This window comes from Sceloporus occidentalis, unplaced genomic scaffold, assembly GCF_023333645.1.
Source record: "Sceloporus occidentalis isolate IW3139 unplaced genomic scaffold, rSceOcc1.0.p SCAF_7, whole genome shotgun sequence".
Taxonomy (NCBI): Eukaryota; Metazoa; Chordata; class Lepidosauria; order Squamata; family Phrynosomatidae; genus Sceloporus; species Sceloporus occidentalis.
Window position 1 is genome coordinate 6,621,611 of NW_028316987.1, and position 27,319 is coordinate 6,648,929.

A 27,319-nucleotide genomic window follows, 5' to 3' on the forward strand; every position below is an offset into this window, starting at 1 on the left:
TGTGTATTTTCTGCCTGAGCCACAGCAGTAAGGGGCGTTTTTAAAGTGAAGGAAAGGGGAGGAAGGACATCCTAAGGAACAGAGTGTTCAGGGTGACCAGACATCCTTCTTTTCCAGGACATGCCCTACAGCTCAGCCTCTATGATTCCATGAGTCTATGAACACCAATGGTGTCCCCCCAGAGGGCGTGGCATCCAAGGAGAGTAGGCGTGGTTTTGGTGAAAAGGGGCGGGACCAGGGGCGTGGCTTGGGGAATAACAGCAGGGAGAGAAAGTGAGGGAAAAGAGAAGAGGAGTGGGCGGGGCTTAATTGCAGGTGACGCTACGGACGCCCAATGGGGGCGTGGCCGTTCCCTTTGGCGTCCGCAGCGTCACCGGAAGGGGAAGTCGGGGGGCGTGGCCAGAGCCAGGCGAGGCGAGTGGAAGGGAGAGAGTGAAAGAGCCCTTAGCTCTGGAGCGGTCCAGGCGGCTTTTCCTCCATGCCATGCACCGCTTCCCGTAGCGCCATGCAGAGGCCCGGAGGAGGAGGAGGAGGAGGAGCGGCGGCGGCGGCGGCCTCAACAGCTGCAGCCGAACCTGGAGGAGGAGGAGGAGGAGGCGGAGAGGCCGTCGCAGCGGCCGCGGCCTCGTACCGCGTCCTGAGCCGCCTCTTGGGCTACGGCGGGGCCGAGCCATCCTCGGCCGGGGGCGGCGTCGGGGAGGCTGCTGTCGTTGCCGGGGAGCGCGGCTTGCGGGGCTCGCAGCTCTTAGTCTTCCGCCCGGGAGAGGAGCAGTCCTCCTCGGCCTCCTCTGGGTTGCCACCTCCGATGCAGCCTCCCCAGCCGCCTCCGCCGCCGCCTCCTCCGACGCAGCCCTCGGAGCTGCTCTGCTCCCGCCACGGAGGCCCTCGGTGCTGGAGCGGGGCGGCCGGAGGGCTCCTCTTCCCGCCCGGGGCCGGCTTGGAGCTGCAGCTGGCCGCCTTGGGGCTCCGCCAAGGGCCCTCCGAGGCGGGGAAGTGCCCCTGCTTGGGCCCTCCGCCGGCCTTGGCCTCCGGGGAGGAGACCAGCGACGCCCTCCTCGTCCTCGAAGCCCTCGGCCCCGATGAGGAGGAGGAGGACGACGAGGAAGAAGGAGAGGCGGCGGTGGAGGCCGCCCAGCCCGCCTCGCCGCCCCCGGCCCCCATCGTCCTCCTCCGCCGCCCCTCCGCCGCCCCTTCGAGGAAAGGCTCCCTCAAGGTGCGCCTCAGCCGCCTCTTCCGCACCAAGAGCTGCAGCGGAGCCTCCTCCGGCAGCCCAGCCGCCCCCAACGGACCCCGGCGCCAGAAGGAGCCCTTGCCCGGAGGGGCCCACCCAGGCAAGGCTGGCACGGCAGGGAGCCTCCCCGACGTCTCTTTCCCTGGAGGCCGGGAGCAAGACTCGGGCAGGTAAGGCAGGGGAGTATGGAGGCCCCTTGGGGAGGTAGGCCGGGTCTTTGAACAGAGGCTGGATGGCCATCTGTCCATGGGGATGCTTTGATTGAGAGTTCCTACATGGCAGAAGGGGGTTGGACTGGGTGGCCCATAGAGTTGGAAGAGCCTCTAAGGGCCATCCAGTCCAACCCCATTCTGCCATGCAGGAACTCAGTCAAAGCATCCCCATTGACAGATGGCCATCCAGCCTCTGCTTAAAGACCTCCAAGGAGGGAGACTCCACCACTCTCCGAGGAAGGAGTGTGTTCCACTGTCGAACAGCCCTGACTGTCAGGAAGTTCCTCCTAATGTTGAGGTGGAATCGCTTTACCTGTAGCTCCTATCCATTGTTTCTGGTCCTGTTCTCTGGAGCAGCAGAAAACAAGCTTGCTCCCTCCTCAATATGACATCCCTTCAAATATTTAAACCTGTGAATATGGGACAACCACAAATAACAAAAACACCATGTTTTTACCTGAGGGGACAGCTCTAGGAATCTCCAGGTCCTCCAGTGCAGCTCTGTGACAGACACTGACCATAGACTTCTGCTGGAGGAGCTACAAAGGCCTAGCAGAGAGTTCTCTAGGAATCTCTAGGTCTTTCAGTGCATCTTTCAGTTAAAGTTGACCATAGAGTTGCTTTGGGGGACCTAGATATTCCTAGAGAGGACATATTAATCAAATCCGCAAGCACCAACTATGGAGGATGACTATAAACAAACTATCTCCTGGTGAAACGTTTAATGTGCCCTGGAAGCACTGACCTCCTACTCTCTCATCCATCCAGCCTTTAGTATGAGTACAAATAGTTATGCCTGCTGGAATGTTGTTAGTTCTTTGGCATTGCTTTCCTTTCCTTCGTCCTTTACATCCTACATTACATGCCCCTAGGTTTTACGCTCGGCTTATCCAAGGGTCATATCAGAATCCATAATTTTGGCCTCAAAAGCTGCCCTCGACTTATACATGAGGTGGACTTATAGTCGAGTGTATACAGTATGTTCCTTTAGCCAGGGAGGCCAGACACCTTCCTCTTCCAAGACCTGTCCTACATTTCAACTTTCTGTCCAGCATGAATCTACATTTCTTTTGATTGTTTTAGCTTTTCTTTGGTCACGTCCTGCAGCTTTTCTTGAGGGTCCCACATTTTACCGTCCCCTGTCCTCCTTTGCGATTAGGACATCCAGTCACCCTCCCCGCATTTCATTCTTCTGTTCAGGAGGAACGTCAATTTGGAGCAGGACTAAGAAGCATGGGTTTATATTTCTTTGAGTATTTCCACCTTTTGTTTGGCCATGCCATACATTTTTCTAGAGGGTCCTACGTTTTACGATGCTTTGTCCTCCTTTATGGTTAGGACACCTGCTTACCCTGGGCATGGTGAGCCTCTGGGGTTTCTTTGGGGCTATGTTTGGAAAAGGGGTTTTGGAATGACAATCTGAACTCTAGTCCTATCCAGAAATGTACTTTAGATATAAAGTCGAAGGCTTTCATGGCCAGCATCCATAGTTTTTTGTGGTTTTTTTCAGGTTATACAAACTCTTCTAGAACATGGCCACATAACAAGAAAACCCCACACAAAACTATGTACTGTAGATACTCATGTATGCGTCTAGAAATTTTAGTCAAAAAGTTGACCCAAAAAACTGAGTTGACATCCATGAGTCAGTGTACTTTAATAAAAAAGAAGGGAACTATTCCCTTGTGAAAGGCAAGAGTCTAAACTGTCCTTTAAGTATTGACCTAAGTGTAAAGGTCTACTTTCTCACTTTCATCATCTTGGCTTCCAGGGAGTGTTCTGGCTTCACTTATTCAAGGACCAATTTGTTTGTCTTTTTGGCTGCCCACGGTATTCTCAGTACTCTTCTCCCGCAGACCAGCTCAAATGAGTTTATTTTCTTTCTGTCAGCTTTCTTCACTGTCCAGCTCTCACTTCTGTACTTGATGATGGCGAACAAGATGGCCTGGACAATTTTAATTGTAGTGCTCAGTTGTATACACTTAGCACTTCTTCAAGTACTTTCATGGCTGCCCTTATTGGGTTATTTGGTCTAATCTCCAAGCTCTCATATCTAGTATTCTTATAGTGGAAGCCTGAAAGTCTGTGTTTGAAGCCTAGAAGGTGTGCACTGCTTAGGAAGATTTGCCACTAAGAATCTGAAAGTTGGTCATCTGTAATGGAGAACTGGTGAACTTCCAGATGTTGCTGGATTGCAGTTTCCCTCAGCCCTGGCCAACATAGGGCTGGTACAGATGGCCCATAAAAGGGTGGCTTGATATCACCCCTTTGATCACCAGATCAGGGCCGCAGCAACCACATGCCACAGCCCCAATCCTGTGTTTTTCCAGCCTAAAAAGAAGTGGCTTTTCCACCATAATGTTGGCTTTTCAGCGCTCATGTGTCTTATAAACGCCATGCCTCCAGAGCATCGCAAGACTGCCCGCTATCTGGTCAGGTGGGCAGTGTGACACTGGCTTGGTGTTGGAGAAGGGGGCGTGCATCATTTAAACACCATGCCCCAGTATTGTGCCAATCTGTTTTGCTCCCTACTCACAGGTTTTGAAATCATGGGGATGTGCTGCCCAGCAACCTCTGTAGGGCTGGACGCATTCATCATTTCTGTTGTAGGTTCTGGGGCCTATTTACACTCTATAGTTATAGCGTTATGACTCCTCTTCAACTATCTCGGTTACATTTTATGGAGTCTTAGCATTTAATTCTGAGCCAGGGAGCTCTAGTGCCTCACCAAACTACCTATACCTACCCCAGGATTCCATAGGGTGTAGCCATGATCGTTAAACTGAAATCATGGGTTGTCATTGTGTTGTGTAAAAGGGCTTCTGGTGGAAGACTAAAGGGATCTGATTAGATTCTCTCTTGAGGTACTGAGAAGCCTTTACCGCAGACAGGATTATCTGGTGTCAAGTACCTTGGGTGGACAGCAGATAGATCAGGAGCAATTGAAAATCTGCAGGTGATCAACATGGGTTTCTGATTCCCGGGTATCTAGCCAAGACAACAGCTATAAAGCATTTACCTCCTTGTGAGTAAAAGAGAACCAGGTGTGTTTTTGTATGAAAGACCTGCCAGCAAAGATCACAAATTGTTGGGATGAGCCCGTATTTGGAAACACTCTTTTTCTTAATTTTGGCATAGGTCTGTTGGTTGAATCACTATTTCCACTTGACTTGAGTTGGTGGATTTGGAAAAAAAAATACACACTAGGTCCCGAAAGCATGGCGTCTCCCCACACTTGTTGCCCTAAGGATTCCATGCATTATTGAATAGTTGAAAACAGGGAGATTAACAGTGACTAGTGGCTTTACTGTTCTTAATTACTACCGAACAATACAGCAAAGGATGGATTCTCTTTTATTTGCTTGGTTTTTTTTTAATTTAATGCATTTCTTTGCTGCCTCTTCAAGACTACAGTCTGGTATGATGGATCCAGTTGTGACTGGAAGGCATTAAAGCTGAAGGGACTTAGTATGGATTTTCCTTTTGGGAGGTGGTTAATGCATTTTATATGGTTCTGATTAAATTTACTTGTCCACTGCATTAAGAGCACATTCTCCAGGACCGAAATGTCAGACCTAGCTGTCAAGTGTTAGGATTTTGTTTTTTTGGAGGAAGAAAATAGTTTCTGGGGTATTAAATGGCATGGTCTGGCTGTCTGGAGTGGAATTCAAAAACACTGTCATCTTATTGGTAATAGTTCCTGCTGTCGTTTAGGAGTGTGGAGATGTCTTGGGCTTCAGGTTCCAAAATCTCTGATCATGAGTCATGCTTACAGGGCCTTCTGGGACTTAAAGTCCAAAACATCTGGAGGGCCAAAGGTCGAGAGCTATTACATTAAGTATTCAGTCATGTGAGACTTGGGACCCTGGAGAGCTCCTGCCATTCCTAATAGAAAGTACTGGGCAAGATGGGTCAATGGAAAGCTGGTTTGGGTGGCTTTATCATTTGTTACATACATTCTTGAAAAGTGAAGGGAAGATATGCAGAGGCCTTTGCCAGTGTGGTACCCCTGGGTGTTTTGGATTATAACATCTGTCAGCCCTAGCCAGCAGCAACATCAGTAGTAGAGGCTGATAGGAGTTGTAAGCCAAAATGTCTGGAGTCCACCACACTGAGAAAGACTGTAGGAATTGGGCTACTCTGCAGCCCTTTACATGTTTTGGACTTCAGCTCTCATGATTCCTCATATTGGACTGTGCTGGCTGAGGCTAAGCATTGCAGTCCAGCAACATATAGGAGGGCCACCCAACTCCTGGCTATCTGAGAAACATGTCAGCTGGAGATTTTGGTGATTGAATCTGATTTTGTAGTGACTCGTGGGAATGGTCTAAAAAGACATAATAAAACTACCTGCTGTAGCTAAGCAAATGGTGATCTACTCTACCTGGATCGGTACTAACTACCTCTGTGTGTACACTAGGAAATCATGAGCATATAGCTTGGAAGAAAGGTAACATATTAATGTACTAACCAACTACTTGGTTTACAAATATGTTGGAAGGTGAGAGGGTAGTAACAGTATTTATAGATGCTCTCAGGAGCTAACCTTGATATCTTTTTAGTAGCAGTAGTTATGATTAATAGGAAAAATGATAGGAATTAATATTTCAGTTCTTACCACTGAATGAATTAATATGTATCCATGGCATCTTTGCCCAGTGTTAATTCATAGAGTTGTAAGTCAATTGGTTTCCTGGGTTTGGAACTATGGCTGTTTAGGTGACTTGGTTTTGTTTTGTTCTATTGTTACATGCTTTCAAGTCAATTCTGACTTACAACCCAGTCCTAGAGTTTCCTTAGCAAGGGCTGCATCCACACTGCAGAAATAATCCCAATTTGACACCGCTTTAACTGCTATGGCTCAATGCTCTAGAATTCTGGGAATCATAGTTTTGTGAGATATTTAGTTTCTCTGTCAGACATCTTTGGTGCCACAACAAACTACAGTTCCCAGAATTCCATAGCATTGAGCCATGGCCATAGAAGTGGTGTCAAGCTGGATTATTTTTGCAGTGCGGATGCAGCCAATATTTATTCATAAGGGGTTTGCCACTGCCAACTGAGGCTGAGAGTATGTGCCCTGCCCATGGTCACCCAGTGGGGTTCCATGGCTGATCAGGGATTTGAACCCTGGTCTCTGAGTCCTTGTCTTTCACTCAAATCACTATAGTACATTTTAGAATAAATGCCAGTAATGAAACCTCAGGAGTAAGGAGGAGTAACAAATTATGGTGTTACTGGGAAGGAAGTGTCACCATCTTGGGAATCCCAATGGCCACATTTAACCTCTGGGGCTGAGGTTCCCCATCTGTGTATATTCAGACACTCAGATCACCACCCCATGTTGGCTCTCTAGGTTCACTCATAGTCATCCTAATGTTTTGAACTGCGGCTCCCATGATTCCTTACCATTGGCTATGCTGGGTAGGGTTGATGGAAACTGAAGGCTAAAAACATCTAGAGGCACACAGATGCCCACCTTGCTTAGTGCAATTTCTATAATCGGATACTCAGGTTTGAAAGGGGTGTGTGTATGAAGTCTTACATTCTTAGAAAATGGGTGGTGGTGGTAATGAATGGGGCAGGGAGAAAGGACTAGGAAAGAGATGTTTGAAACTGAAAGCCAAGTTGCAGGGGAGATAGTGTTACACATTTAGCCTCAGGACGGATGGATGGACTGGGACCACTGTGTGTGTGAAAGCGAATAAGACAATGAACACAGATTTCCAGCTGAAGCACCATTCATTTAACATTTATTTAAAATGCTGGCAAATAGAGGAAAATGAAACAAAATAGGTTGTAATTTGCCAGCAGTTTCAAATAGATATTAGGACAGCATCCTTAACTACATAAAAAACTAACAGCCACATTCACATGAGCACAACAGCACATATCTTACTTAATATTTCTCTCAGCTTTGCAAAGCAAGTAAAGTCTACTGATTTGGAGTGAGCTTCAGTGCACTGACATGATGGCTTTAGTTCTGCTGGTGCTCCCCAATTTGAGGTTGGTCCAAGGCCACTCTTAATACTATTTTCACTAAAGTGTGTTTTCACCAAAATGGGTATGTTTCTAGTTGTACTGTTTGTTACTTTGTCTTTTGATGGAAAGATTAATTCTGAAGGTTCTGCTATAGAATATTCCACACAGAATTTATATGGCATTTTGTTCTGATAATCTTTAGTGGTCAAATGAAGTTTCTTGAGATAGTTTTCAAAGGAGTAGCTATGTTAATCTACTCTAGCAAAATAGAATATTATGACCTCTTTGAGGTGAACAGATTTATTTTACCATGAGCACTTGCAGATTACAGTCCACTTCCCCAGATATATTTGAGGAAGTGGATTGCAATCCAGGAAATATGACATTGAAATACATTTGTTAGTCTGAAAAATGCAATGCAACTCACTTCTATTGAAATAAACTTCTTGGCTTCTTGATGGTTGTAAATTCTATTTTATTCTCTTTTTCCTCAGCATGACATGACTTCAGGCATCTCCAAGCCCTACAGATTGTCAGTCCATTGTAGCCTTGCCAAGTCTGTTAGCTTCTTGTCCTAAAAACATCCTGCTATATTAAGCAGATGACCGTTCTCCATCCCCTTTTCCAAGTTTTTCATTGTATATACCAGTCACAAAAAATGACTTTCATAGGGTTTTCTTAGGCAAGGAATACTCAGAGGTGGTTTTGTCTGTTCCTTCCTCTGAAATACAGCCTACAGCACCTGGTATTTGTTGGCAGCCTCCCATCCAAGTACTAACCAGTGCTGACGCCGCTTAGTTTCCAAAATAAGACAGGATCTGGTGCCTCTAGGGTCTTTAGGCCCCATAAACTATAGAGAGGATTGTGTTTCACCATGGATGGTTAAGCTGAAAACAGGGAGGTGAGGCTCTAGTAACAAATCCAGGTTGGTGGTGGGGGTTAGCTCCATCAAGAGAAAGAATAAAGCCATGCCTTTGGCAGCTCCTCTAGGTACTAGCCGTGTGGAGCTAGTGGTACCATTTGCTGTAGACAATAAAATCTCTTGGGCTAGAGCAGATTTTCACTTCTTTATATAGTAATCAGTTTTACTCAGAAATTAAAATTCACACTATAAGGAGAAGAATATTGGGGTGCCAGTGCTCTTGAAAGATGCCACTGACTACATCCACACTGCAGAAATAATTCAATTTCATACCACTAACTGCCATGGCTCAATGCTATGTAATTCTGGGAACTGTATTTTTATGAGACATCTAGCCTTTTCTGCCAGAGGGCTCTGGAGCTACAACAAACTAGAATTCCATGGTACTGAGCCATGGCAGTTAAAATGGTGTCGAACTGGATTATTTCTGCAGTTTGGGTGCAGCCACTGTTTTACCTTGGAAATTAGCAATTCCTTATATTTTTCTAGTGCTGAGATTAATAACCACTTTTGGGAAGATTGGGAATTTAATTGTATTTTAGTTCCTAAAATGAGGAATTGGAAGCGTAATTAAGACTCAAAACTTGGATAGCTGAGGCAAGCTTTTTTCTGAATTAAATCAGTAGCACACTTCAATCTTGCAGCCAAAGCAGTTATTTTTAGAGTATGTGTGACATATCTAAGAGTAAGAATTACACTTGTTCACTCTGCATTGGGCACATGTGAAGGAGTTGGATTAATTGGTACTTAGTTACTTAGTTATATCCTGGCTTTACCATCATTTTTGAAATCATTTACAAACTAGCATAAACAGCCCTTTGTCAAAATTGTGGTTCTCCTTGTGGTAGGTGTAAGGCAGAGACTCGTGGGATGTGGGAGTGAAGAACTGAGACTTTTTTGGGATTAACAGGCACCCAGAATTGTCTTATTTACAGGCTCATATGTCTGTCTTTTATAGAAAACCAAGATTGATGCGAACGCAAAGTGCCTTTTCTCCCGTTGCTTTTGGTCCCCTCTTCACAGGTGAGTGGCGAACCTTATCTCTCCAGTAAAAGAAGCAATGCATGCATAATGTGCCACTACAAGAGTCTTTAAATAAAACACAGTAAAACTATTGTCTGGAACTTGTTCTCTTTTGGAGTGGTTCTCTTTTCTTTCTTCATTTTTTAAAACAAGCATTTTGATATTTTGTGTGTGCATATATAGAAATATCTCTCTGCATACATTTCCTTTAGCGCAGTAATTTCCAACATTTGTCCTTCCACACATTTGGGCCTCCAATTCCCAGAAGCAGAATGAATGGCTATTCTAACCTATTTGGTTCGATTTCTTTCCCTTAATTTACAATTTCCTTTTCCCTGCCTTTTTAATGACAACAGTTAAAACAAACATAGTTAGAAATTAATAGCATGCATGCAAAAATTAAAAAGCAATTAAACTGCCATACAATTTGTTAAAACAAATTTAAACAACAACAACAAAAAGCCAAGCACATTATACAGGGCCTGTTTTCTCTAAAAAAAAAATCAAAGGCCTACCAGAATAAAAAGGGTTTTACCTGCTTGTGGAAAGATAGTAAAGAAGGTGCCACTAAGAAGATTTGTAACTGGGATAAGTGAGAGCTCTTCCAGCATCTATTCTGTAACCATCCAGTTCACCTGGAGGGTTGATATATATTTTCTCAGTAACTTGGTCAAGAAGGCAAAGGCATGGATCAGATGAGATTACATGGAATTTACCCAAATAAGAACATACCACTTTTAACCAAAAAGATGGCTTTTTAATAAACAAGTCAGCATCCAGCACAGTTGATATTAAGATCAGTGTCATACGGCCTAAAAATATACTCAGGAAAGCCATCTGGCTGTTGGCATTTTGTACCAGTGGCAGTTCCTGAACACACTTCACGGGAAGCCCCACATAATGCATATGTTTCACTGTGACCAGAATAGGCCAACCACATAAGATGATCTCAAGCCTGAACTTCTTGCATTCAAAATACCTTCAGGGTGCTGGATGGAGGAGCTTGACAAATTTTTCTGTGCTACTGATCCTTCATTTTTCTTCTCCTTTTCAGGTGAGACAGTGTCACTGGTGGACGTGGATATCTCTCAGCGCGGTCTAACGTCTCCGCACCCCCCAACACCTCCACCTCCCCCACGACGAAGCCTCAGTCTTTTGGGTACAACTTGCTTTCTCATCTGTCTTTGGCCAGACCTCTCATTTTCTTCTAAAACGTCCCCCAAAGAATTATCTCTGACTATCTCTTCCATCTACCACTGTGTCATTTTTTATTTTTGAGAGATAGGACTCTTTGATTTCTCCATGTTTTTGATTTAACATGGCTTGGGCAATGTGTGCCTTCTCGGAAGCACACAGTTCCCCCATAACTCGTATCAATCCTGTGTTGTTCCCCAAATAGTGAACCTCTGTGGTTTGTGATTGTCATTAAATGTTAATTCATACCAAGTGGACTTCTTTGAGATGGGAAAAATCAGACTACAGTAAGTTTTATCGCTATGGGAATGGGGGAGTAACAATGAAATAGTATGTAAATGGGAAATCCCCTCCCTACATGTATTTAGGGGCCTCATTGGCTGCTTGTAAAGTGGATCTTTTTAAGGTTTGAAGGCAAACTCACGAGGGACTACACCCAGTAGCTTGTGAACCAGCACTGGTCCATGGATCACTACTTTGAGTAACACTCCTCTAGAGGATATATAGAAAACATGTTAAACTGGGAAGATAGTCCAATTAAGATTTATCAGCTTCAAGTCCAGGGACCAATTCTCTCGGACCTGCTGCATGCTGTACCCTGCAGTACACACCATTGTACTGCTTTTTCCAGTTTGCTTCTCAAATTCAGTAGTATGGGTTGAGGGGGAAGTCTCATGCCCTCCTAAGGACTCAGGGGGGCTGGTTGAACCTGATGCTGCTACACATGTGGAACTAACAGTGTTGTGTGTGTCTTTATGTTATCAAGAAGTTGGAGAAGAATAGAGAGGCAAAGTGATGGCAGTTCTTTACCTCTTGTTACATCTATCCCTACATGTAGATCAAACCCAGAAGTTATTTCTTTGGAGAGTATTGTTTGTTGGGCCTTTATGGTGTGTTATCTACTAAGCTAGATGCAAACAACCACTTGTGTGTCTTGGTTTAGCAGGTGATTAACAGTTTGCTCTAAGGGCGATGAAAATGGGAGGTTGAATGAGCTCCCTGTTGCCTACCATGTATGTCTGGTGGGATGCATTTGGCTCAGCAGGCTATGTATTGTAGGCACCTGCTGTACTTTAAACATAGTAACTTTTAAAAAAGAAATCCCTTCTGCTCTGCATAGTTTTTTCCCCCTCACTCAAATGGATTAATCATATCAAGATCCATGCTTTCCAGGGACATGGGCTCTGATACTCTGAAAGAGAATAGATTGCTATGTGAACACCTGCCTCCTTTTTCAGCAACATCAGTATAAATGTGTGTGCTTGTTTGTAATGTATCTCCATAGCTTTGTGCCTACTGTATCTGAAATGATTACTCGTATTAAAGCATGACAGTTACTCCCAAGAGTCCAAAGAGACTGTTACATTGTTCACATTTTTTGAAAAAAACTTTTCTTAAAGTGTTTAATCATAATACTGATAGTATCAAATGCTTTGTAGTCTGCACATTTAAGAAATAAGTGTGAATATGTTTTCAACAGGAATACGTGTACACACATTTTTACTAATGTTGCAGAAGGCCAAGATGGCTGTTAAGAACTCAAAAAGAAAATCTAGCAAAGGCATGCCTTTTTGCCTGGTTGCATTTCATACCTCTTGGACCTTTCAATTTTTTTTGTTCTTCTTCTAGACGATATCAGTGGGACACTGCCTACATCTGTCTTAGTGGGTCCGATGGGGTCATCGTCCCTCCAGTCTTTTCCTCTGCCTCCGCCACCTCCACCACATGCCCCTGGTCAGTTTAGCTTTGATCCTTCAGCTTTCCAAAATTTCTTTTGTAAATATTTCAAATTAGCTGAGCATCTCAATTTGATTATTGGATTTTTGGGCACAAGGCGGTGTGCAATAAATGGGACAGATAAAAAACGACTCCACAGATATTTGTGATAGTCTATGCACACACCATTTTTTTTAATCCTCTGTCTCCTGTTTGTGCTCATCTTCCTGTAGGGAACCTGTATAGACTAGAAGACATGCACAGGATTCCACTGCGTCTCTTTCCATCTTACCTCTCTCAAGGCTTTTTGTAACTTGTCTGTCTTCTCTCGTACGAAGCAGTGATTTCTGTAAATGTCTCTGGGGTGCTTTTATGCAACTCGTAAATATTGAGCTAGGAGCAAAATTTGTGAGGTTTTCTTCAACTGTAAATGTTTGGATGGATTGTTTGTACTCTAAAGAGTTCACCATTTTCTTACTAATGCGGAACTATTCTTGGAAGTAATCTTACTGTAAGAGATTAATCGTTACTCAAAACATTAACAGCACTGACTTTATAACAAACTAGTTGTATTTAACATCATTACTTAAAGTTGCAACAAATTATGGGCGGCTAAGTTTGAATAAATTAATTCCCATGTGTCTAAAAAGCCTGTACTTAAATGAATATAAGTATAGTGGTATTGTATATGTTATGGCCTAAAGGAATCAGATTCTGTCTGAACTTGGAAGCTAATCAATTTTGCATTAAAAATCCCTATGAAATTTGTGGGGTTGTGTGCGCACGTGCACACACATTGTACAGTGGGTCCTTGTTATCCACTGGGGGTTGGTTTCAGAATCCCACTGTAGATACCAAAATCTGTGGATGCTCAAAACCCATTAAATACAATGGTGCAGTAAAATGGTGTTCCTTATATAAAATGGCAAAATCAAGGTTTGCTTTTTGAAATATATATAGCTTTGGAATGTTTTCAAGCTATGCGTGGTTGAATCCATGGATAAAGCATCTGTGGATACAGCGAGCTGATTGTATACAGCAGACATTTGTATCCACGGGGGATCTGTTCTGGAACCCCCCCCCCCAATACCAAAATCCACGCATGCTTATATCTGATTTTTATCAATGGTGGTCATGTATCTGCTAACATAGCCATATGATATACTGCCATTAAGAAAAACAAGGGCTTGCTGTCCGTAGATGGTTTAAACCACGGATGGCAAGTCTGCCGATATGGAGGACAGACTGTATCTTGAATTCAGAGTTTGTTCTCAAAGTAGTTGATATATGGCTTTGCTGCTCTTTGTGGCCAACCCAAGAGCTGCAGAATTGAGACCCCCCTCCCTTTCCTGTAATTTTAACTGTTTTTTTTCCAGGTTTAGTTTGGATTATTCTTTCTGAATTAACAGGAACTTACGTTTATATAGTGACTTCCCATCTCTAGAAACCATATCAATAGAAACAAAAAGAAATAAGAATCGTTTGAATGAGTATGCCATGTGGGCTTTAACAGAGGTATATGTTTATTTACATGTTACTATACACAGGGAATACTGGTGGGATAGTGTATCCAGTTAGAAGAAATTCTAGAATTGATAGACAGCAATTTTCCTTTCTGAAGTCTGCCAATATTTGGGTGTGATCATCTTCTTGATATGGCTTCAACAGCTGCAGTTTAAGATGACATATAATATATTTTCCTGCCCCATCTTTTAAAATCAGCTGTCAATCAGTGGCTTGATTTGTAGTCACTCTGCTTTAATGAATTCATCACCAGAATCAGCTTTTCTCTCCATGCTTTTCTCTCCAAGTTGAGTCTAAGTCATTTTGCTACTTGAGGCAGAGTAGCAGACAGCACCCCTCCAAAAGCAAGGTGCATAGTTCCTAAAGACAGAGGAACTGTTTTGGCACAGGACACAGAACATAGCTAAATAAAAATTAAAATAATAATTTATATCCTGCCTCTCCCTTTGTGAGGATCAAGGTGGGTAACAACATACCAAATGCGAATACATAGATAATAACAAAAATGTTCCCTAGTCTCCCCTCACCCTCTAACCCTCCCATCGTCACATATAAAAATTAAAATAACAACCACAAATCCACATTAATAACTATTGCTCTTCATCCTATGCAGTTAAGATATAATACTAATAAATTAAATAGCCTTCAACTTGATGCACTTTCAAAGCACTAAAATCTACTGCTTGCGATAGAGCTGCCTAATTCTGCCTAATGGTAGAGCCAGTCCTGGTTCAATCTTTTGGACAAATGAAAAACTGTGTGTCTAATACTTCACTTTTGTCTACTTGCTACTACTGGGAGTACCCAGAATCTGGCTTCTCCTTCCTTTCTCCCATATATTCCAATTGCCACTTTCCTTTCCCCATCCATCATAGAATTGGAAGCAACCACAGCTTCCCTTCCCTGTCTAGTTGAACACCACCTCCTCACTATCCTTGTGAGATATGTTGATGAATGCTCTCCCACCACACTGTTGAGATGAGATACATTAGGCTGTGGACTTGGTGACACTTGCCTTTCCACAGGGCTTCCAGATGTTTTGGCTTAGGAAGCTTACCCAACATAGTTGATAATAAGGGATTGTGGGAGTTGTAGGTCAAAACATTGGGGTTCTCTATTTCTCCCTTTGGACATTGGACATATTGATTGTCTTTTAGCCAGCAGGTGAAAAAAAAATTGCACTCTTATACAGTTGGCCCTCCTTATAGGTGGGCTTGTCTTCCGCGACTTTGAGCTCATGCGGAAGGCAAGCCCGGGCAGAAATAATGGGGCGCGTACTCGTGCCATGCATCCCATGCGCCACTCTGAGCATACACCCCATTATTTCCTATGGGGCTTGAGCATACGACACTCTTTTCCCCATACGCGCGTGGGGGGGGGGGTCCGGAACGGATCCTCTGCGTATGGGGAGGGCAGACTGTATGACTGTTTTTTTGTGAATTTCCCAATATTAGATGCAGATATAATTTTAATGTTGCTGTTAAAATCAAAATCATTTTGATATTATTGTATTAATATTAATTGCATTTTAGACTTTGAGCTGCAAAAATCTTTGGGTTTTGTACAGAACTATTTTTTTAATAGAAAAGGATAATACAGTTAATATAGATAGTTCTAAACATTTGTATAATGCATTTCCATTGTTCAAAGAATGTGATGGTCTTAGTCACTGTGCCACTAGTTATCTTTCTTTCCTCTAAAAGTCTCACGTCTGAGGATCTGGAAAAAAACATGGGGGGATGTCAACATAGAATGGGTATAATAATTAAGTTGTAATATTAGGAAGAAGCAACAAAATTATAGATATAGTATCTGTGTATAGAATATGAAACTGTATTCTTTTGTACAGTTTCTATTTAGGAGATGCTTATAGTTTAAGAAGGAACTAAAAACCTTCTTATTTCAATCTGCATTCTCCGAATGAAGTTCCAGCTGGTCTCCCCCCCCCCCCCGGATGACAATGGTGATCAGCTGATGGTGTTTTAATTTTGTTTTTAATATGATTGTATTGTATTTTTATGGTGTTTCTGTATTGTTATTGTGTTGTTCACCGCCCTGATCGATGGAAGGGCGGTATACAAATAAAATTTTTATTTTATTTATTATTTATTTATAGACCAGAATTGGACAGAAAGTAAATGAGGATCAATTTTTAGAACTGTGGGTGATTTGCAACACTAGCAAGAGTTTCTGAAGTTCAGTTAACCAACAGAAGTCTAATTTTCCTCCTAAATTAGGGAGAATCTGAGGATAATATGTCAGTTCTGTACTGAAAACATATATCTGGGGTAAGCATGCTCAGAGGCACCTTATTCCACAGTTTTACATATACCTTTCTGAGCCATTTTCTTGTGGGACCCTTTCACACCACACAGTTACAACACTGTGATTTCATTTTAATCACCATGGCTGCATCCTACAGCATCATAAGAGGTTTTGTAAGGCACTAGAACTCTCTGGCTGAGAATTTTAAATACACCCCCGCTAAAGTTCAGATTTCATGATTCCATAGGATAGAACTATGCAGTTAAAGTACAGTAGAATTATAGTGCTTATAATTGTGTAGTGTGGGAAGGATCTGGGTTTGCTTGGTTAGACCTCAAAGTTCCAGTGGAATACAAAATACATCCTCCAAGCCTAAAGACTATAGAGCCTATACTTCTAATACTGTAGAGTCTATACTTCTAATAATTTCTGTCTACCATGGAATGGAAGGATGGTTTGACTTCTTTCTCTGTACCAAAGAAAGAAAAACAGAAAGAAGTGTCCTTTCTAGCAACTGCTACCAAACTCCATAATTTCTGTTCCTTGATGAGACATTTAGATGACTGCCTTTTCTCTCCCCTTGCAGATGCGTTCCCCAGAATCATCCCAATCAGAGCACCCGAAGCAGTACACAGCCAACCTGCACAGCACCTTCAGTGCCCCCTCTATCGGCCAGACTCAAGCAGTTTTGCAGCAAGTTTGCGGGAGCTAGAAAAAGTAAGTGCTTGTGTTTTGATGTTTAGTAGAGGCACTTGTGGTTCCCTTCTGGGGATGCTTTATGGACATTATGTAATCTGAAAAAGGTGAAGAAGATGAAATCAATCTATTGTACTGGCAGCACCACATTGCTTGGAATGTTTATATATGCCTGGTTGTTCTGTAGTCTGGATTAATACCTTATTTCATAAATAGATAATTCCTAATGCTTTTGTGAAAAAGGAGATAGAAATTTTTTTTGCGGAGTACCTTCTCAACAAATCTTGGGTAGTTAGAAAAACCTGCTCAGAAAATGGAGGGCTTTCTTCTGGAAAAGTTAAATAAATGAAATTGAACATATGTTTATAAATGGTTTCAGTGGTGTCTGTGCCATCTACAGTGAAACTGACCAAAACATGACGGTGTGAGTGAACAACTGCTTGAGTCCTCTTACTCAGTGCCCAAAATTGGAAATTTGCTTACACTTCCATGTGAGATTGGAATGAGTTATACAAAGCCAGAATCTTTGAGTGTTGAATTATTTAAAGTTACCTTTGCCCAATGTAGATTTTACCAATTCTGTTTTCTCTGTGTCCAGTCAGATAGTAAGTTTTGGAAGCAGAATGTAAAACCATGTGCCTAAAAAATTTCTGTTAAATCCAGTTGATTGGAACATTTTCTCGTTGATTCTGTTAGCAAATTGTATCCTATTGTGATTCATTCCAATGTTGTTTTTGCTTAACAGATTCTAGTTAAAATCTTTTTATTGAGGTCTAACTTGAATCCCTTTCGTTTAAAACAGTGTGGTTGGTACTGGGGACCAATGAACTGGGAAGATGCTGAAATGAAGTTAAAAGGGAAACCTGATGGCTCTTTTTTGGTTCGTGATAGTTCTGATCCCCGGTACATTCTGAGCCTCAGCTTTCGATCACAGGGTATTACACATCACACCCGAATGGAACACTACAGAGGTGAGCATGGGCGCAAGACATGCACACAGACTTAGGAAGTTCCCTGTTTGCCTCACTGAGGGTTGAACTGAAGTGAGAGGGAAGAATCTTGAATGTCAGTCTCCCAAGGCTGGGCCAGCCCTACTGTTAGGCAGAGTGAGTTGGACTCTTCAGGTAGCATATCTGACAAGTGATTGAAAAGGCAGCAAATCATTACTTATCTTGCTGCCATCTTACTTCTACTGCCAGGGATGGGGAAAGGGGCTTGTAGGATTTTCTGCCATATGTTAGAATATATGATTTGTCTGTGTTTGGGTAATATTCATTTTGGGTGAATGTGAGGCACCATGTGCTGCTCTGCTTCAGATAACAAAATGGAGTGTGCTAGGTGGGACCCAGAGTCAGTATTCTACCCACCAGTCTGTGCTAATTGCCTTTATTTTGATAGGTGCATATGTAATCAGCATGTGCAAAAACTTCTCTACTCACTTCCCCTCTCTGGTTTCTTGGCTCAGGAACCTTCAGTCTTTGGTGCCACCCCAAGTTTGAGGACCGCTGCCAGTCTGTGGTGGAGTTCATCAAGCGTGCCATCATGCACTCCAAAAACGGGAAGTTCCTGTACTTCTTGCGATCCAGAGTTCCAGGTGTGTGGTAGTATTGTGATAATGTTGTGTGGGTGTGGGATTAATTAGACAAGCATGCAAAACAGTATCTAGTTATTTTGGGGCTCTGCTGCTCTGTGTCAGTTCAAGAGCATCTAGAAGGCTGCAAGTTCCCCACCCCTCTGACGGACAGAAGTCTTTTCCCTGGCCTACTTGCTCAAAGCAAATCAACAATAATGAACTTAATGGCCTAGATCCTACATTGCTCAGCATAATATAAATATCTGCCATGAAGCAGCTCCCTGTATCAATTACCACCATCGTGCAATGTATGTGGATAAATGGTTAAGATGCATGGCTGGTAACCTGTTGTGCAATTCCAGTGCACACAGGGTGTGTGTAGAAGCAATGTGCATTCACTTGCTTTGTACTTTAATATGCTATCCCACATGCAGTGGTCCCAAATGCATTGCTCCATTTACACCACCATCAGTTGGATGTGATCAACTCACATTGTCCAACAAAATCACGCTCTATGTATAGCACAGCTTATGCCTGTGTATGTCACCAACAGGATGCCATCCTGTATGTTTCCCCCAAGGGAAACAAGTAAACTTCACTCTTCATTCTGCTCTCCCCCCACCCAAAACTCTTTTATCAATACTTGCTTCCATATCTCACCCTACCAATTAGGCATAATGATCCCCTTTGAAAAAAATGTGCTTCAAAGACTTTACTCCAAAAAGGTAGGGGTAAGGGACTTTTTGGCAGAGTGATGACGGAGCTGGTTTCTCTTTCATCAGGTGCTTGGGTGCACGTAAGAAAATCCTGGGCTGCACTCCAAAATAGCCAGAATATCCAGTGTTTCACTGTGAAGCAGGTACAGAGGCAGAGAGTTCTTCACACAGTACACTCCTAACCTGGGAATACATGGGGTTACTTCTGCGTCAGAGGCTAATACAGGTTGGCCAAGACAGCAGGCTTCCAAATGCAGAAATGTCCAGTGCAGGGAGTCAGCTACAGTGGTTTCTTGCACTCACTTTGCCCTAGGCTCCTGATAATTATATATCTTAATGGCTGCTGTTTCTGTCTCTCCCTCTAAGCTGTCTCTACTACTTATATTCTTTTTAAATCTTTTTTTGCAGGTCTCCCTCCAACCCCCGTCCAGCTCCTCTATCCAGTCTCTAGGTTCAGCAATGTAAAATCGCTACAGCATCTCTGCCGCTTCCGGATAAGGCAGCTGGTCCGCATCGATCACATTCCAGAGCTGCCACTCCCCAAGTAAGTTCTGCCATGTCCTTTTTTTTTAAGGAACACTGTGGAAATCATGCAACCCTTCAGATGTTGTTAGACTGCAACTCCCACCGTTCCTCACCATTGGCTCTGCTGGCTAGGGCTGTTGGGTGTTGCAGTCTAACAACATCTGGAGGGCTGCATGATTCCCAGCTTGGACTAAAGGAATCTCTCTGCTGTTGTTTCATTATTCCTGATAGTGGAAATGACATTACTTGTCTATCCCATCTTCCTTCTATGGAGCTTGAAATAGCACAAATGGTCTTACTCCCCATTTTTATCATCACAGTCCTGTGAGGTAGCTTAGACTACTAATGACCTTCATATCCAAGTGAGGGATTTGAACCAATGTCAGTCTTTCCAGTGCTCTAACCACCTTGACCATCAGATGCGTTTCAGTTGGGAATATGGGCCAGAAACAATGGAGTGTTTTTATATAATAACAATAATAATAATAATAATATGCTTTATTTTTATACCGCTTTTCCGAGGTGATCAAAGCGGTTCACAAAATCGTTTAAAAGTTACACATCATAAAAATAACCTTACAAAAAACAATAAACATCGAACAACATGCAATTAAGACAAGCAAGATGGTGGTTGGGAGGAGGGCTTGTCTTCTTACCAGGCAGAGGCCTGTTGTTGCTGGCCTGCTTCTCTCCCCCTCAAGATGGTGGTCGGGAAGAGGGCTTGTCTTCTTAGCAGGCAGAGGCCTGTTGTTGCTGGCCTGCTTCTCTCCCCCTCAAGATGGTGGTCGGGAAGAGGGCTTGTCTTCTTAGCAGGCAGAGGCCTGTTGTTGCTGGCCTGCTTCTCTCCCCGTCAAGATGGTGGTCAGGAGGAGGGCTTGTCTTATGCAGAAGCTTGTTAAGATATTGCAAAATTACAAGTACTGTACTGTATATACTTGACTATAAGTCAGTCTCATGTATAAGTTGAGGTCAGGTTTTGGGGCCAAAGGCGGGGTACATACCGCCGCCAGTAGGTCCGCGGGGGAGCCGGAGCCTTCAGACGGCCCGACTCCCGCGCGGACCGAAAAAGAAGCTCCAAAATGGAGCTTCTTTTACCGTCGCGTTTGCGACGTAGCGAGGCGCCAGGGGCGCGCTCGCTACGTCACAAGCGGCGCGACGCGTACGGACGCTCAGCGTCCGATACGCAAAGATGGCGGCGCCCATGTGGAAGGGGCGCCGCCATCTTGTACGTATAGAATACGTACTAGGGTTAGGGGGGTGCGGAAGCACCGCCCCTTCCTAACCCTAGTACGTATTCTATACGTACTAAATGGCGGTATGTATCCCGCCAAAGTTATGGATTTCCTGTATATGTTGAGAGTAAAACTTAGGGGCATGTAACAAAGGATGCAAATTTTGCACACTGCTATTTTCCTTCTCAGACATTAAAAAAGGCATTGCAGTGGTTTAACATAGAGAGGATTAGTGCTTCTTTTAGTTTATTCCAGGATGGACTAAGCTCTTGCCTTTTGCCACTGGTCTCAGACGTGATGGTTCCTTTTTTTTTTTTGATAAGTGTTAAGGTACAGCAATTAGAGTACTTACGTTGACCCATGGATAAATTGACCCAGGCGTTGGGGGTCAATTTTTGGACTAAAATTTCTAGACTCACACATAAGTATATACAGTACCTATGGTAGTGGGAGAGTACAGTGGCATGGTGGCTTCAGATTCGCCAGACAATGGTTTCTCTGTGCATTAAAAAAGTTACGTTTCTAGGAATGACGATTCAATTTTTCAATAGGCTACAGTCCCTACTCCTGCCAGGCTACATAACATACTTCTAGCAACTTTTCCTCTTCCTCCCCCCTTTTTTTCCTTTTTTGCATTTTGGGCAGTCTATGAAGCCACCAGAGATTTCCAGGATCAGAAAATTGGCCCATAAGTCTTCCATAGTTGCCCAGCTGTGGCTTATGGAATCTAGATGGCAGTTGTGGGATGGCAAGGAGGCACAGAAGGCAAAAACAAGTCTTTATCTCTAAAACAGAAGTGATTAAATTTAGGCTCTCCAGGTGTTTTGGCCTACAACTCATATCAGGCCCTCACAGCATGGTAGTCTAAAATTAGATGATAGCTAATTTGATAGTTTTTTTAAAAAACTTTGGAATTATCAGTCATTTAATTATGGCTTGTTTTAACCTTGCTATAAGCTTCCATGTGTCCCTTTGTTGGGAGAGATGCAGAACATAGGTTCTGACTTCTAGTATCCTAGAGTTGGGGCTGCATGGTATGAAATTAAATTCTACTCCCTGTGCCATTTTCTGGAGGGAAAGAAAATAACAAGATACATTTTTACTTTTCCGCTATTCAGCACTATTCACTATGCACCTATCTTGCTTGGTTTGGTTTACACATACAGTGTTACTCAGTGACTGAAGACAGTCAAGGATGAAGTTGCCTGTGTGGATCAGGCAGATCAGATCAGATATCAAAATGTTTGTATCACTCCCCAAATATGATTCTTTCCAATAGACATTAAAAGTACAAAGCATCAGGTTTAAAATAATCAAGTACATGTAGCCACCACACTTGGCATAGCTGCATTGCAGACAAAAAGCTCCACATCAAATGGCACGGGGAAAAGAATCTTTTCCCAAGCACTGATGCATGTACAGTTTGCAGTTCTGAGTAATGGGATAGTGCCTGAAGCAAACTGCTTGCTTGAGGGAAAACATCTGGTGGTTTCTACAGATGAGTAAATGGCATGCATTTTGTTGTGCTGCAAACTGTCTGGAAAGGCCTGAGGCTAGAACAATTTCATGCGAGCTCCTCCTTCCCTGTGCCTGCACTCCAGGACATTTCAAACTGCTGTTGTGTCAGCAGAAGGTTTACAACCACATTATGTCAAAAGGTATAGGTTATGTTGAATGTTGACAGTTCATCACTGTGAGGAATGGAGAAAGTGAATTTGCCTGGTGCATGGGGGAATAAATGGCTTAGTGCTTGGGCCTAGTAGGAGCTGTGAAATAAAGGTGAGGAACCTTTTTCAAATAGGTCCAAATTGAATTTCAGAGGCCACAATCCAGTGGTGAGTGAGGCAAAAGATACAAGGATAGGATCAACATACGTTCACTTAAAGTTCTTACTTGCAGCAGCTAAGAAAGATATTTATTATTATTTTATTTATATCCCAACTTTCTCTGAATAATGAGACTGGAGGCAGGCAGTTTATAATGGCAAGAGTTGTCATGTGCCTTCAAGTTAACTCTGATTTATGACGACCCTACCATAGAGTAGGGTCACCTGGGAATTCTGAAAAGGACATTGAGACTCTAGGCAGGCTGAACTTGAACCGTAGGGCCCTGAGATTCTCCATCTGCACTGGAAACAGTTATCTGGAAGAGGAGGAGAGGCGACTTTGTTGAAAGCAACAAACTAGGTAAAGAGTCAGGAAGTGTGATGTTGGAGGGAAGGGGTGATGGGGCCCAGAGGACGTAGTTATTATGTGCTTTCAAATTGTTTGCCATTTATGGTGACCTGAGGTGAACCTATCATGGTTTTTTTTTTTTGCAAATTTCATCAGAGAGCATATGCCACTGCCATCCTCTGAGGCTGAGAGAGTGTAACTTATCCAAGGTCACCCAGTGGGTTTCATGGCTAAGTAGGGATTCAGACCCTGGTCTCCAGAGTCGTAGTCCAACACCCAAACCACTAGGCCACGTTGACTCTCTCCAGGAGGACTGCCCCATGCTATGTGGGTATTTCACTTTTCAGACTTTGGACCTGAGAATCATCTAAAAATTCAGTCTGCAATGGAGCCAGTTTTCTAGATTTCTTTTCACATATGTCTATTTTTCTATTGTTGTCCTTCTCCTTTATTTAAAAAGATGGTAATGGTACAATCCATTCCATGAGTGCAAACAGCCTCTTGAAATTGTGCATTTGCTGTAACAACTCTTTAATTTTTACCTACTGGCCTAAATAGAAGAAATAAAGAGAGAACTTAAAACCTTGTTGTTTGTTTTGAAATTGACTTCCATTCTATTCCATTGTGCCTCTAAAGTCTTTTTGGATGTTACCCTTTCGTTTTCTATTTATCCAGGCCTCTGATCTCGTACATCCGCAAGTTTTACTACTATGACCCCCAGGAGGAGGTGTATCTCTCACTGAAAGAGGCTCAGCTTGTCTCCAAACAGAAGCAAGAGGCAGACAGTTCAACGTAATGAGAGGCCCCACCCATACCTTGCTGTTGTCACCAATGGTAACCTATATTTTATTGTATACAGAGACTAGAGGCTTGACTTAAAAGTGGGATTCTGGTCCTACCCCTTAAGCCCAGCAATGAGCAGCTTCAGAAGTTCCTCATTTCTGGCATTAGGAGATGCTTCTTCAGTTTCTAGAATGGCTTTTCACCTTTGCTATGGCTGTTCACCTTGGCCCTACCATTAGAGATAGAGAGGACAGCTGATTTTTTTACTTCTCCCACTGGGCAGCAAGAGCAGAGGTCTGAACCCTAATATCTTGACCATTGGAAGGTTTTCTCAGAGTCCAGAATGAGTATTGTCATACTGGCTTACTTAGGAATTACTCTGTATACACTCAGACTGGTTGTGGATGTGGTGGGGAAGGGATTTGGAGAGTTGTAGTCCCAAATGGTACTTTTCCACCTACTGCCTATGTGTTTTATAAGTTTCATGTAGGCTACAAATCTGCATTTTGCAATTTAAAGTAGAAAGCTTGAGAAATGTCTGTACTCAGAAGCAAACTTTGCATTTGAACTCCAGAGAAATACACACAACCCTATGCTCCAGAGAAATACACACAACCCTATGCTCCAGTCCCTCTTAGATTTGCAAAAAGTAGTTTAGTGGTATAAATTTGCCTTGTTTTTATCTCCTCTTCCCATTAGGAATTTGGTCACCAGTATCGTGTAGCTATAGAGGCTGCATTGAAGTGGACTCCTGGCATTTGCTTGCTTCCTGGCTGTCTCTGAGTCTCAGGAGAGGATCCAGGACACTCGAGAAGAAGCACAGCTGTGCACTGAAAAATGGGAGCCATGATTCCCCCCCCCCCCCCAAAAAAAAAAAGTTTCCATAAAGATGTTGGAATCTTCTGAAGCTGGACTACAAGCTCCTGGAAGAATGGAGAATGTTATTTTTCTTGTTAAATTTCTATTTTTGGTGCTTCCCCTCCACCCTCTCCCCCTTTTTTGTGGCATGGAAAATAGCAAGCCAGTTTCACCTTTTGTTTACCTGTTGGTATTTGGGGGAGGGAAAGCTTGGGAAGGGTGAGTATGTGCAGCAGATTCCTGAGATTTAAATAAGCAAAACTGGGTTTTTAGTCCAGTGATTCTGTTGGGGAAGGCTGCTTTTGCAGGGCAAGTCTGAGCCATATACAACATGTGGAGTTGGGAGGAGGGAGGCAGGCAGTGAGAACAGTCAGCTGTGCTACAGCTCAAGGAAAGTTGTGGGGAGCAGAAGGGTAAAGCAGTGGGAATTCAGCCAGATGTAAAAAAATGTTGTTGCCTTTGTTCAAATGTCTATAGAACGTATTTAACGTTATGGACCCGTTCTGCTGCAGATGATGTTAGCCAGTTGAATAATAGATAGCCATTTGTCTCTCTCCCCCCCCCCCCCCCATCTCCTGAACACTGGGATGCCGTGCAAGAGATGGTGGTTATAAATGTATTGGTAAACCCATCAAGCAGAGGTAAAATGCACAGTGGGCACCTGAAGCTGATCTTGGTGTTGTAAATCAGCTTTCACCGTGTTGCTCCCAAGAAGTGGAAGTCAGGATGCCCTATTGGACAAGCAGAGTGGAGGCTTGACCAGTGGAAGGAAATAGCTCTTGAACTCTCTTAATGAGAGGAAGCAGATTTCTGAAGCACCTTAGCCCCATCCCAATGTGAGAGTGGAAATGAAAGAACAAAAGTTGGGAGCAGTCATTCATGATCTCTTCCCTGCTTGCAAAAGAAAACAAAGCATTTTTAAAGGAGAGCACCTGTAACCAACCTTACTGAGGAATCTGCTGAATGTGTCAGTGAAGAAACATTGTGTTCAACTTATTTGTCTACTATAACAACAAAACAAAGTTTTATCATAGCAAAAGAAAATGACCCCCCTCCACACACCCATATACCAAACTGCAGTGATTGTCCAAGAGGTATCTCTCTTTTTTTGTGAGTCTTAAAAGCCTCTTCCATCTCAAGATGAAGTTTACTTGGCTTACGTTTCTTAGTGGATTTTTTTAAAAGCTGTGATATCTTACTTATTAAGACAATATCTTTATTATTATTTATTCTTAGTAATATATTTGTGAAGCTTTTGTCATAGTCTCTTTCCAAACCGTTTACATTGGTTTCAGCCTCAACTTCTATAGGTTTACTTCCTACACACTGGATAGAGTAAATTGAGCTGTCAAAGTTGTGGAGAACTGACTTTGAAATTATCTTTAAAAGAGTTAAATGAATAGTTAGTAGCCCCCCCCCCCCCGAGAGTTTCCCCCATGATAGAATCTTTTTTTCTCTCCCCAAAATCAATAGGTTCTAAGGAAGTTAGACATCTCTTCTCCTTATATAGTACCTTGTGCATTCCAGGGTAGAATCAAATTTTGGAATCAGACAGCTCCCTGTCATGCTCACTCTTTATTTTGCTCACTATTTGATTATGAAAAGCTTACTTCTGAACTGTTTCTGTATTTACTGCTTGGACAACCACATCCATGTTCTACTCTACCCCAAAGAAGCTTCTCTTCCATTGCTCATTTTGGTACGTTTTTTAAATTGTTAAAAGAGTGAATTAGAAATGCATTGACCTGCTGAAGTTGAGCCCTTCCCCTATGGTCTATCATCTCCTACCAGTTCCCCAGTCAGCTGAGACCATTGTATTAGATGTGAACTGATGAAGGTATTGGTGGCCTGTTACAGACTGTCAAAATAAAGCTGCTTCGGGTCTCTTTGGAGGTATTCTGTTTAAATGATGCATGCATCCTAAGAATCCAGAAGCTGCACCAAAGCTGCACTCCAGTGTTCAGGAATGGAGTGTGGCTTTGGCGCGACCTCCAGACTCTTAGGACCCATGCATCATTTAAATAGCATACTTCCAAAGAGACTCGAAGCAGCTTTATTTTGGCAGTCTGTAACAGGCCGGTGTCTCCTATGGTAGTGGTAGTGGTGGGGAAAATTACATTCCTGGAACTTGTTCTACTCTTTATTCTGATACACTGGAGAAAGATATGATCCTCTGCTGAAATATATGTGGCTACCTTAGAATTGGAGATCTGTATCTAAATGGCATCAAAGACAATAATGCGAAAGACCTTGCCCACTTGAAACCAAAAGAGGTTCCATGCTGGGTGGAATCTTAAATGCACCAAGAGGACCCCTATATTTTCACACTGTGCATTTTGAAATGTTAACAATACACTGGAAAGGCCATCTGTTTCATTCTAGCTATACAAAGGCTTGAACTTGTGTGTGACTACAAAGATAGGTTTAGGTGCACTGGAACTGAGCTATAACAACCTACAAGGGATTCAGTGTTTGGATTATGGCTTTTAAAACTGTTTTATCATGTCCACCCTCATCTCATTTAAGAGGGAAAGTTTTCTGATCCACTGTGGATTTTGAGATTTATTTAGTCCTTTCCTACACTTCCCTGTGCAACATATTTTCTTGGTTCATCTCAGAAATGAGATCAAACCTAAGGCCTGCACTTGCATGGCGGTGGGGAGGAAATATTTCTTAAAATATGGCTCAAACAC

General features: G+C 43.0%; 1 protein-coding gene across 2 annotated transcripts; it reads left to right on the forward strand.

The window, feature by feature from the left end:
- The first annotated feature begins 396 nt into the window (after positions 1-396).
- SOCS7 (suppressor of cytokine signaling 7) lies at positions 397-26,556 on the forward strand. Of its 2 annotated transcripts, XM_089531784.1 has the most exons (10): positions 397-1,401; positions 9,306-9,370; positions 10,425-10,529; positions 12,194-12,298; positions 16,656-16,786; positions 17,568-17,736; positions 18,231-18,359; positions 19,463-19,598; positions 23,661-23,819; positions 24,468-26,556. In XM_089531784.1, the coding sequence occupies exons 1-9, from the start codon at positions 479-481 to the stop codon at positions 23,779-23,781; spliced, it is 1,884 nt and encodes a 627-aa protein (XP_089387910.1). In that variant the 5' UTR covers positions 397-478; the 3' UTR covers positions 23,782-23,819; positions 24,468-26,556. The 2 variants fall into 2 exon arrangements, with proteins under 2 accessions (XP_089387910.1, XP_089387911.1); XM_089531785.1 differs by lacking the exon at positions 12,194-12,298.
- The last annotated feature ends 763 nt before the right edge of the window (positions 26,557-27,319 follow it).